Here is a 12,566-nt window from a genome sequence, read left to right as displayed (position 1 = left end):
GGGTCACGCAATGCATGTGGTCCATGCGGCTGCTTTGCCCTAGTGCAGTGGTGGCAGAGTTGTGGCACACGAGCCAAGTCACCCCCACAGCCGAGCATCGGATAACAGTTGCTTTTTTGAAGCTAAACCCTCAGGATTCAGGTTTTGTTGCAGTGTTGGCGCTTTGCAATAAATAAGTGGGTTTTGGGTTGCAGTTTGAGCGCTCAGTCTCTAAAAGGTTTGCCATCACTCCCATAGTGTATCCACGTGGGTGCTGTAGTGGTCCTCAGTTCCTGTGCATGGCTGTATAATATTCTGTTACATTTGGAGGGTTTCTACCTTTCACCTATTAAAAACAGTGATATGGGGCCAGGGATTTAGCTCAGTAGTTCTGCCACCTGCCTCACAAGCCCAAGGTCCTGAGTCCGATCCCTGGTACCGAAAAAACAAAAAAAACAATAATATGAGCCAAGCATGGTGGCACACATTTGTAAACCTAGCACTCAGGAGGCTGAGGCAGGAGGATTGCTGTGAGTTCGAGGCTAGTCTGGGCTACACAGTGAGTTAGAGCCTGAACTATATGGCATGACTCTGTCTCAAAAATACAGTCAATAGGGCCAGGGATTTAGCTTAGTGGTTCCGCTGCTTGCTTTGCAAGCGCAAGTACCCAAGTTTGATCCCTGGTACAAAAAAATATACATTCGATAAAAATGATATGGACATTCACATGTTAGTTCTTGTGTGAACATACATTTCTATTTCATAGGGGTATGTAGAATTGCTGGCCAGTGCAGTGACTCTTATGTTTAACTTTTTCAACAATTCCCAAATGGTTTTCCATAGCAGCTGCACTGTTTTATATTCCTACCAGAAGTCCCAATGGCCAGACATTCTTGGCAGCATGTATTAGTCAACTTTTCTTGAGACAGGGTCTCACTGTGGTGCCCAGACTGGTCTCAGCTCCTAGGCTCAAGCAGTCTTCCTGCTTCAGCCTCCTGAGTCATTGGGACTTGCGGGGCTCACACCACTATGCTGGTGCTCATCCATCCTTTTCATTGTACTTGTCCCTGGGGTATGAGCTGGTGTCTCACGTGGTGTCAATGCCTTTTTGATGTCTGTATGATACATATAAGCTTTTAAAATCTTATTTCTTACGTATGTTGTGGAATTGGGAAAATGTAAAGATAACAGAATTAGCCCATGCCTTCAGGTCTTAGTCCTGACACTGAAAAGTATTTTGGTGTACTGTATTTACACTGTTCTTCATTTCTGATTCTTCCAGAGGCAGCAGTTGGGGACAGCTGTAGAGTTAGAAATGGCAAAGATGCTTGAGGAAAACACAAATATCCTGAAGTTTGGCTATCAGTTTACACAGCAGGGACCCCGGACCAGGGCGGCGAATGCTATAACGAAGAACAATGACTTAGGTAAGGCCTTTCCAATTGAGTTTCTGAGCTAATGTATCGAGTTCTAACACAGAGAAATCCTTTTCCCTTCGCTCCTGTGGTCTGCGGAGTCGGTTACAGCAGAGCCCAGGTGGAGCTGGGTGGTAGTGACCATCGGGTGGGTCATAAACCTGTGACAAGCACTTTCCAGCTTTTAAGTGAAGTTTTGACAATAGATGTTTCACTCTCAGTTACAAATCACTCCTTGTAGCTATTAAAACAAAGACTTCCACATTACAGGGAAGTGTTTTATGCTTTTTCTCAAACAGCTAAATACAAATTGAAGTTTACGTGATGGGACATAGAACAGCTAGAGTTTTAACCCAAGGTTTGGGTTCATCTTCCCTTGCAGCAGCTGGGTTTGTGCTGGGCTGCCAAGGCCTGGGGCACAGTGAGAGGGCGGAGCTCACGCCAGGGCTGGCAGCTATCAGGGCTTGGGGTGCAGGGTCCCTGAGCCCATGAGTCCGAGCTTGAGACCTGCTGGGCCACATGAGGAGACCTGTCTCAGAGTCACAAAGTAGAAGGGATGTGGTGCTTAATTGTGTTTCTGTGTGTTTTTAAGTTATGGTTAAAATTGCCATTAAAATATTTCAGAAGATGCATTTTAGAGAAGAATCAAAAGAAGATGACCCAACAGGAGTAACTTTTGAAAGTGCTCTTGTGCTTTCAAGCTTCAGCTGTATTTGAATTTTCATTTTAATGTTTCTGGTGTAGAAATAATACAACTTCAGTCCTTTAACCAAGATCATTGTGGAACATATTAGTTCAGACCCTTCCTCTTCCTTATGTGACTAGTTTCCAATAGGAAATTTTAGCCACTTGCTTTTTTTTTTGGTACTGGGGATCAAACTTGGGACCTTGCACTTGCGAGGCAGGTGCTGGAACCACTGAGCTAAATCCCTGGCTTTTTTTTTTTTTTTGGTACTGAGGATCAAACTCAGGACCTTGTGCTTGTGAGGCAAGCAGCCGAACCACTGAGCTAAAGCCCTGGCCCTGTGTTTTCTTTTTAATAAAGTTATTATTATTTATTTTTTGGTACCAGGGATCAAACTCAGGACCTTATGCTTGCAAGGCAGGCAGCGGTATCACTGAGCTAAATCCCCGGCCCTTAATCTTTTTATTATCGGTTCATTAGTTAGCTTCCATTTTTCCCGCTAATTTTACCCGCTGTGGTACTAGGGCCTAGGGCTGTGTACTTAGCTACATTCTCACGCCTACTTAAAGTTTCTATTTTGACAGGTTCTTGCTAAGGCAGAGTTGCCCAGGCTGGGCTCAAACTTGGGGTCCTCCTGCTTCTGCCTCCCAGAATGCTAGGATTATAGATGTGTGACTTCACACCTGGCCTGCTCTAAATATTTAATTTTGCTTTTTATAGCAGTGTTTCTCAAGTCTGATCAAACTTCATAAATAACTGGAGAGCTTTAAAACAGATTCTTGGCCCTCCTTCCCTTTGATTCCAGTGTGGTTGGCCTCGGGTAGGCTTTGGGCACTGGGCCTCACAAGTGACTGTCACAGGCTGTGCTGCCCACTGTGGCCCTGGCCTGCTTCTCCAGGTGGCTGTGGGTGCCTGGGTTTGAGTCTTTTGTCAGTTCACACTTTGCGCCAGGTGCATCCCCCAGCCCTGCCTGTCACAGCATTGGTCATATTTTCTGGTAGCTACACCTCACTGGAAGGGTGTTTCTAAGCACTCGCAGCACAGTGAGGACAGCGACCGTGTTGTTGGCGGAGCCATGTCCAGCTGCTGCATCCAGACCTCTCAGGGCCATGCCTGCCTGATGATGCTGAGTGGAAATGTGTCAGGTGAATGAATACAGAGGGATAGCTGCCTCTGCCTTAGCCGCCACGCTCCTGCGCCTGAACGCCAGAAACTAGGCCTGAAGTGTCCTCCACTCCTCCTCTGTGAATTGCCCTTTTGTTTCTGGTACCGGGATCGAACTCGGGAACTTGGCACTTGTGAGGCAGGCAGCAGAACACTGAGCTAAATCCCCAGTCCCACTTCCCTTCTCTGAAACTGTCCCACTAGATCCTGAATGCCACCAACAGGTTTGCAGCCCTAGCCCTCTCTGTCCCCTGTGCCCTTGCCAGCAGTTGGTGTTCCCAGCTGCCATCAGAGCAGGGCAGCCAACCCCCGCCAGCTCGGGCCCTGTCTCTGTCAGGAAGGACATGTCTGGAGCAAGTCGAGGAGGTTTGGGCAGCTGGGGCTGAGGTGTGCACGCACGGCTGCCTTGCGTGGCCCGAGCAGCTGAGATGAGGCCCAGCATGGAGCTCCGAGGCGACATGGACGTACCCACGGAGTTGCCATCTGGATCAATCCGGTCTGGATCAATCCAGACACACGGACGTGGGCATCACAGGCCGAGCCTCAGGGCTGGGAGTGAGAGAGCTGCATATGTGCTGAGGATGAGAACTCAGCCCGATGCTGGGTCTAGAACAAACTCTCGAAGAACTTGTCCGAATAATAGAACAGAACTGTGATGTCAGCTGCATGAGGGAAAGTTGGCAGAAGACACTGAGTTTCCTATGAAGACCTTAGATGTCTCTGGATTTTTTATCAGGCATTTGAGAGCCATATAGGCTTCTGAATGCATGAGATGATATTTTTAAAACTATTCGTATTAGTCTCAGAAACAGGGTGGTTAGGATTTCTCCACAGCAGCATGGGGTTTGGAAAGAAACTGAACCTGCTCCAAAAGATTAACAGGGAAGAATTTATAAGCCTCCCATCTAGTGGTCCTCTGAGGAATTGCAGGTAACGGGAGCCAGGTGGGAACCGTGGCAGAGTGGTGGCAGAGCGGCTCTTTGCCCCTCGCTGTGCAGTGCCCACAGGAGCAGCCGTCCGCTGCCATCTTGGCCTGGGGTCAGGTGAGAGGCTTCAGACCGTGCTCTTGGACAGGCAGGGCTTCCCTCCCGCCTCCTGTAGCAACTCAGAAGAGCATCAGAGACCAGGGCTTGGGACTTAACAGTCTTCCGCTTTTGGGGGAGGCTCTGTCACCTCTGTGGCTTTGGCGTTCTGGTTTGTCCCTCCGCCAAGAGCCAGGCACGGTGCCGCTGAGCTGAAAGCCCAGCCCCGGTCTGGTTTGGATGCCGTCTTCCCTCATCGTTTCCTAGACTCAGCTGTTCGGTGACGTAATCCTGCTTCCCGCACCTGTCCAGCTAGGACATGTCGCAGCCGTGAGGGCAGGTTATGCGGTGCACGTGTGCTGAGCCGTGAAGCAGCTCTCTGCACCTTTCCTGTCTTCCGTACTCTCACAGCTTGCGTCCCGTTCACAGCCTGCATTGTGCCATCTGCAGTGACCAGCCAGCCACAGCCAAGCCCTGCCCTCAGGAATTATGTGATATTTGCCTTTCAGATACTTCCGTAGTTTTCAGAAATCTGTATTTGTGAACTGAATTTGTATTTGGGAACTGTAGTCTCCTTTGGGGTTTTTTTCACCCTTTTTTATTTCTGGTCTTGTTTTGTATTCTGAGCTGGCCTTAAACTCCCTGTGTAGTCCAAGCTGGGCTCACACTTGCCTGCCTGAGCCTCCTGAGTGCTGGGAAGATGTCCCTAATATTTCAATAAGCATAAAACTTTTCTTCATTAGCTGAGGCTGCTGGTCTGGTGACGCTGCAGATGCCCGTGAGAGCCGTGTCACTGTGGGCCTCTTGGCAGGCAGAGGTGATGATGCCCGCAGGGCCTTGCCACCTCACCAGGGCCAGAGAGTTCTATTACTTTGCATGCATTGTTTCATCCAATCCCAGCACTGGTTTGTTTTGTAGGAGGAAAGAGGAGGAGAATTTGGAAAGCAGCAAGTTGCTTACCTGTGGAAATGACAAAAATGTTTTTGGTATATTATCTCAGACTGCGGAAGTACACTGTGGTGTCCAACCAGGAGAGGATGCAGATAATTACTTTTACTACTTCCTAACCCCAGCTACTTGCATGTGTTGCAGAACTTAACACAGTCATTTGTTAGTGAGTTTTCTAAACACGGTGTACATTTTTCAGTAACCAACTCAGAAATCGAATGGTCCCATTCCGCTGCACATGCCCGGGTCACTGGGTGAGCCGCTGTATGGTGTTTGCAGCTCAGGGTGTGTGGCTGTCGGTGGGCGAAAGCCAGTAGGGGCGCTGGGGACGTTTCCATTCATGATCACGTGAACTGGGAGTGCATGTCACTTGTAAAACTTTAACCAGACTACTTGGACATGCTTGTTTGTCACGGGCACGTTAACTGCAGAAGCAAAGAGGTTCTTAATGTCCTTTCTTCTTCTCACAGTGCGCAAGAGGCGAGTGGAAGGGGCCACCCGTGAGCGGTACGGCGGGCCCTTGGGAGGACTGGAAGGCGGCCAAGGGCCGGTGGTGGCAGCAGATGCAGATCTCTCCTGGTAGAAGGGAAAAGACTGGAAATCTTTTTTTTAACTATATACATTATTTTCCTTGTTTAAGTTGTTATCGATTTCAAGTTGTAAATCAACAGTAGATGATTCTTTATATTTTGAAGCATTTCTACTTTCTACTAGAATCTTTTTAAAGTTAGATTAATTGAATGATTTATAATGAATCTTGGGCAAAAAATACAATTATAACAGTGTTTCAGAACTCATGCAGAATAATTTGAACATTTTGAGGACCACTGTTTTTAAAATCCAAAAGGGACATTGCTGATACGAAAGTACTGTTGCTTCTTCTAGGTATAAGGCCCTTAAAAGCGTGCTTTTTATTTCATAACCTGGAGACCTTTCCAGACCTTTTTCCGCATTTTAAAATACATGAACTTGGAGAGAGTTTTTTTTGTTTTTGTTTTTTTGGCACCGGGAATCAAACTTGGGACCTTGCACTTGCAAGGCAGGCAGCAGAACCACTGAGCTAAATCCCCAGCCCAAAATACCAGAATTTTAAAACTGATGACTCAAAGTCTGGAGTTCAGGAGCCAGGCCACCCTTCTACAGGGATGCAGTGCCCGCTGGATTGGGCCGCTGTGCGCGTCACCCGGCAGCCAGGATGCGTGCTTTGTCTAAAGTACGGTCACTTCTGTTACAAAGTTGTCACTTGCACATGGGCATTATTGCATTTTGTAAAGGCATCTGATGGAAAAGCTGTTTTCTTCCCCAGTAAAAGGCACAGCCGGGTCTGCTACTGAGGGTGGAAGAGGGCGAGCTGCTGCTAAGCCTGCAAAGCCGAGGGAACTGCAGGGCAGCTGCTACCGCTGCCACCACCTGCATCAGATCCGGTGGGCACGCGAGTGCAGCCCAGCACCGCCCGTGTGACCGGCCAGAGGGAAGCACGTGTACCTGCTGCTTAGAGTCCATGTCGTGAACGTCATTTCTGTAGCACAAGTGGTTTTGTCAGTGTTCAGGCATGCCGGGCGGGGTGCTGTGAGCCTGCACGTCCAGCCCCACCTTGGGAGCCGCAGAGCGAGGAAAGAGAGGGAGCACCGCTCCACAGCGAGGTCGGCACCCAGAAAGATACTCGGGAGGGGGAGACGTGCTCTTGTGTTTTGTTGTTGCTGTCACTGCACTGGGGATTGAACCCAGGCCCTCAGCCACTATGCCACATCCCCTGCTCTGTTTTTGAGCCAGGCTCACTGCGTCACCATGGTAGGACCTGAACCTGGGACCCCCAACCTTGTGTCCCCCATGCTGTGGTCACAGCTGTGAGCCACCACCCCCGCCTGTTAGTACTCTTTTTAATAAGCCTTTTGAAATTGGGTGACTCTACTATTTCGGCCTTGGCCATTCCGTATATCTCCTGAGCTGGGCAGCTTGCGCAGCATGGAGGTAAGCCTGCAGGCCAGGGCCTCCCGACATGCTGATGGGTGTAGCTTTCTGAAATCAGCTTTCAGTGTTTCAAAGGGGCAGAGATCAGCTTGCACAGCCTCCAGTTCCGTGCTTCTCTCCCACCCTCTTCTACCCCATTCTCTCAGGCACAGCCTGTGAGTTCCCTGCACCTGTCCAGTCCAGACAGGTGTGGGGTCAGGGTTGGGGGTCAAGGCTCTGGCTCAGCTGGGAAGGCGGCCCCTCCACGAGGGTTCTCGGGAACCTCAGGCCACGCAGGGGAACGTCCTCTTCACTGCTGCTTATCAGTGAGTCCGTTGTGTAACTGAAGAAAGATTTCCTTATAAGTAATTCTGAATATGAACACAATCAATTGAATAGAAAAACCCCTCAAGATGTGTAATTATAAGGGAGAACAAGGTGTTTACTTTGATCTTTAAAAATCTGGCTCCTCTTAACCTCTTAGTAGCTTTCAGTATTTCCAGATCGCTCGTAAGATTTTTATAGTAGGACAGATAAATTAGGGTTTTGATGTAGTCTTAATTTTAAAACCAGAGACTTTCTAAGACCCTAGGTTTTGTAGTCTAACCAATTTAAAGGTATCTGGTTATCTAAGAGAATATTCTTTGCAGTTTTAAATTGCTGTTTTTAAAAAAGCTTTTAATTACTAATTTTTATAAAGTTTATATTCATATTTATCTGGGGTTCTAATTTTTCCAGTGTGTCTACATGAAATTGTATGTATTAAAAGCTCAATTTTAGTGGCTAATATGAATACTATGGAAATGGATTTTGGTGCTGTGTCCTTGTAGCTAAAGCCTAGTAAAAGAGTAAGTTAAATACATTTGAAGGCACCTGCCCAAAGAGCAGGTGAACATGCATGTCGCAGCCCACCAGCAGCTGTCCCGGGAGCCGTGGAGGGTGTGCAAGTGTGCATCCCTGCCGCATCTGGACGAAGCACCCCACGCTTGCTCTGTTAGCTGAGGTGTTTTCCATTAGAAGGGGATTCCGTGATACAATAAAAATTACAGCAGGAAAGTTTGTTGGTAAAGTATTAGTTGTGTGTGTTGTACGTTATATTGAGCCCTGCTGCCATAAAACAAGGTAAAGGTAAGGTGAGATCTGTGCTGCCTCACATCCCCAGGCTGCCGTGCTTCTCTCTGGAACCAGGAACTGTGCTGCCTGGGCTGCACAGACACTAAACCAGGACCTTTCCCTCCTTGCAGACCAGAGGCCCAGACTTTCTGGGTGGAGCTGGGCGCCCTGGAGATGTGGCTTCGGGTGCTGCTGCTCTGCCAGCACCCTGGGGGCCAGCGTGCCAGACAGTGAATGGCACTGCCCGAGCCTGCGTCCAGGCACAGCCAGGCAGCTCTCCACTCATGACCTTCAGTTGAGAAAGTATCTTCAGAGCCAGAGATGTCTGCACTGCCATAATTTGATCTTAGTCATTTTTCTCCACTGTAACTCAGTACCGCAAGTCCTTCCCTATAAAAACCGAACAGCTTGCTACCTGTTCTGGAAGACAGGTGTCGCTGCGTAGCCTCACAATCCTCCTGCCTCCAGTCTCCTGAGTGCTGTGACTACAGAAGATTTTATAATAGGACATTTATAGTGTGCTACTAATTTTAAATTCCGCTTTGCAGAAGATTGCTAATTTCAGAGGGGCCACCCTCAGGTTACTAATCACGTAAGAAAAAAGCCATCACTGGGTGAGCTACTGTCAGCCATTATCATGTATTTTAGAAAGGTCATTAGCTCGTAAAGAATTAGATTGAAGATGGTGGCTTTAGATTAAAAATAGATCGTCACACTAAGAAACACCAAAAGCTATGTTGATTTAACTGGCAAGTTCACGCAAGTTTAAGATTATCCCACACCTTCACAGTATAGAACTTTTATTCTTTTCTTATAGACTCAGCGTGTTTTAATTAATGCAGCACAACTAACTGGCATAAAACCTTCCAGGTACTGCAGTTTATACATGTTCAGACACTAAAGCTGAAGCATAAATCCTCAGTGCTTCCTGGTGGGTGGATACGGCAATTTTTAAGAGTTTAAACTTCATCTCTGCTACAAAAAAAAGGGTTTTGTGGGGTTTTTTGGTACCGGGGATCGAACTTGGGACCTTGTGCTCGCCAAGGCAGGTGGCAGAACCACTGAGCTAAATCCCCGGCCCCTTTTGTGTTTTTTTTGAGACAGAGTCTTGCTCAATTGTGGGCTGGCTTGGACCTTCTAAGCTTAAGCAGCCCTCCTGCCTCAGCCTTGTGAGTAGCTGGGACTTACAGGCATGTCCCACTGCACCTGGTTGAAAGCTTAAGTTTTTGATTACGTTCTAGATGTTTGATTTGTCTGCTTAGATTGTTTTTTAAAAGTATGTGGACATAGCATAAAATCTTTGTAACTTCACATAAATTCCCACTTTTTCCAGCCTTTGAGATGGATTGTAGTGGGGTTTGATTGTGTTGCAAGCATGCAAATCACCTTTGTAACAGGGCCTCATTGGTCACATGGAGCTGGGGATTTAGGTGGATGTTTTCTAATGCCAATAAATCCTAATACTCTGCTTTTTTTTCAATTTATACAAGTATAAAAGCAAATTTTATAACTGACTTTTAAATAATAAAATATTCATCCAGTTCATAATAGTAAATCGAGTTTCTTTGAAAAATACATATCGTAGGCACTTGAAACTTACCACTATATATTGGAACAAATAATTTCAATAAAGTTCATCAAATATCCTGTAGATTTTTTTTCTCAGCACAGGGATTGAATGTAGGACCTTGACATGGCTGGCGTTAAATCCCAGCCCTTTTATTTTTTGAAACAAGGTCTTGCTAAGTTGCCCAGGCTGAGCTGAATCTTGTGATCCTCCTGCTTCAGCCTCCCAGAGTGCTGGGATTACAGGCGTGTGCCTCCATGTGCAGCTGTATAGACTGCAAAAGCAAGTATGCTTTCAGTTCCCATGTTCTGCTGTCCATTTCCTGCCTCCTCCTCCAAGAGCTTGTTCCTGTCGCTTGAACCACTGTGCTCCCTGATGTGGACTGCTATGTCTCCCAAACGCCTGTGCTGGCAAAACCAGTGCTGGGTGATGTCCAGGGCAGGGGCTGGCAATGATCAGTGCCCCTGTGAAGAGACCCGAGACCAGCGGGCCTCTCAGCCCTGACTTCCCCCTCCAGGAGTGGTGCGAGGGTCGTCCGATGACCCCCAGAGTCACAGGCAGTGATGTCCTGCAGCTCACTGGTGCTCTGCCTTCCATCCTGGGTCTGCCAGCCGCTCTAGCCCTGGCCCCTTCCGCCAGCCATGCCTGGCTCTTTCACCCTGGATTTTCCTGGAACAATGGGCAAAGGTGACACCATCCTGCTCCTGGGTTTTTCTGCTGAACAATGTTTCTCCCCACTGTACACTTTTCCCTGAGAAGCCAGTTTTTATGAGGTTTCAATGAGTATGATAAACAACTCATACACACTGAAATGACTTCGATTGGAAGGGTTCTCAGGTTATCGGACTACTTTTAAATGCCCAGAAAGCTGGGCATAATGGCATACTCTTCCCAGCACTCGGGGAGGCTGAGGCAGGAGGATCACAGGTTCAAGCCCAATCTTCAGTACTACAAAGAGAAAGCAGCAGCTCTGGAGTCCTCTTTCCTGAGTGTCTTTAGTTGCACTGTCCTGGCTACCCTGAATTGGCAAAACATTTCGCTTTCCTGGTCATTTTGACTTTGAGGAGCCAGAGGTCACATGGTGCCAGACCCAGTGACAGGTGGATGAGGACACAGCATTACGTTTGCGTCATGTTTCCGATGGTGCTCAGCAGCAACACTCAGTATTTGGATCACACCTCATAGACACTCAGGAAAGGCCTTTGGAGCTGCTTCAGAGAGTACCAAGAATGATGGGGGTCAGTGTGTTCGAAACAAGGGGGAGGATGCAGGGGTCAATGGTGCAGTGTCTTTTTCTGCACTAAATTTGAAGTGCCCTCCATATATTTTTCTCGCTGTGTATTCGGCACACTCTACTGTTCAACTCTGTTCTTTTCCTCTCCTGTCTTAGAATCCAGCCCCTCTCCAGGCTTCCCCTACTCTGTCTGACAGAGCCTTGTAATTCCTCTGGTGTATAAGCTGTTTTCCTCAGACTTTGTGCCGGCTTTGCCGGAGTGAATGAGGTCCTGTGAAGAGCCAGTCAGTGGGAAGGCTCGGAGATGGGAACTGCCCGCCATGGCCCTTTAGTGTCCCCCAGTGGACAAGTTTCCTTGGACCAAGAGGGGCCTGAGGCGGGGGAGGCCCCTTCTGAGACAGACATCCCCATCTCAGTGAGGCTGTCCCAACAAACCGCCCCAGACTCCAGGGGCTGACCCACTGGGGCGCATTCCAGCTCCAAGTCAGAAGTCCAAGGACAAGGGGCAGTAAGGCAAGTTCCATCTGAGGCCTCTTGGGTAGGTGACGCCATCTTGCTGTGCTTGTGAGCACAGGGCGAGCTCTGGCCTGCATCCTCTTCTTGAGGACATCGGTCCTGTCATGGCGCCTGTCCTGTCAACGCAAGCCCCAATTCCTCCCACAGCTTGGCCCAAGTGCCATCACAGTGGGGACCAGGGTCCAACAGGAAGCTTGGGAGGGACACGTTAGTCCCCATCCCCTCCGTCCTTCCCAGTCAATGCCTTCTCTTCCGGAGACCCTGCAAGCCGAGTCCCAGCCGCGTTTCTTGCTCTTCAGTTACTTCCGTGTCAGAGCTGCAGGACAGGAGTCCATCCCGGTGCCGTGGCAGCTCCCTCTTCCAACTGCAGTGCAGGCTGAACAGGGCAGTGATGTGCGGCTTGCTTTCTGTCAGCGCTGTGGCCCACAGAAGCCTCCATGTCTTCAGCTCCATGGCCCCAAGGTGAGGGGCCCTGAGCCGCGTGTGACCTCTGACCCCCACAGACCACTGTGCTCCCACTTCCTGGGGAACCTGCACTGGGACCTGGCCCAGCTGAGACCTGTTTCCAGACAGCAAGCAGCTTTCAGGTCAGGAGACGGAGAACACACCCACCATCTGTATGCACAGAATGGAGTATTTAAAAATTTTTATCAAATATGTTTCATTTTTTTGTTGAAGCCATCAGCCCAGGGTTTGTTTTGTTTTGTTTTGTTTTTTGAGATGAGGTCTCCCTGTACGGTCCCGGCTGGCGTGGAACTCTTAAGTGATCCCCCTGCCTCAGCCTCCCAAGTCCTGGGGTTACAGGTGTGCCCCACCAGGCCCAGCAGAATTTAGTATTTAAAGAAGAAGTCGAATTAGGTTGACAGTCAGCAAGGTTACTTAAATATACGCAGAGAACTCTCAGGCACCGCAGAGACGGCAGATGTGACAGCCAGCTGGGAAGAGCACACGCACTGAACCCCGATCTCCTGAA

General features: G+C 48.6%; 1 protein-coding gene across 4 annotated transcripts in view; it reads left to right on the top strand.

The window, feature by feature from the left end:
- Tmod3 (tropomodulin 3) overlaps positions 1-8,219 on the top strand; it is a 60,191-nt gene extending 51,972 nt beyond the window's left edge. For 3 of the 4 annotated variants that reach the window (XM_087180563.1, XM_004835399.4, XM_087180566.1), the window contains exons 9-10: positions 1,262-1,406; positions 5,684-8,219. In XM_087180563.1, coding sequence (XP_087036689.1) covers positions 1,262-1,406; positions 5,684-5,796 — 258 coding nt within the window. In that variant the 3' untranslated portion in view covers positions 5,797-8,219. Of the gene's footprint in view, positions 1-1,261; positions 1,407-5,183; positions 5,252-5,683 lie in introns of all 4 variants that reach the window. The other variant, XM_087180554.1, reaches the window with a different exon arrangement.
- Positions 8,220-12,566: the final 4,347 nt, after the last annotated feature.

This window comes from Heterocephalus glaber, unplaced genomic scaffold, assembly GCF_053883595.1.
Source record: "Heterocephalus glaber isolate CG9 unplaced genomic scaffold, H.glaber_assembly_v1.0 deba00000122, whole genome shotgun sequence".
Classification (NCBI taxonomy): domain Eukaryota; kingdom Metazoa; phylum Chordata; class Mammalia; order Rodentia; family Bathyergidae; genus Heterocephalus; species Heterocephalus glaber.
The sequence above is the reverse complement of the archived record's forward strand: the minus strand, read 5'-3'. Positions and strand labels throughout refer to the sequence as shown.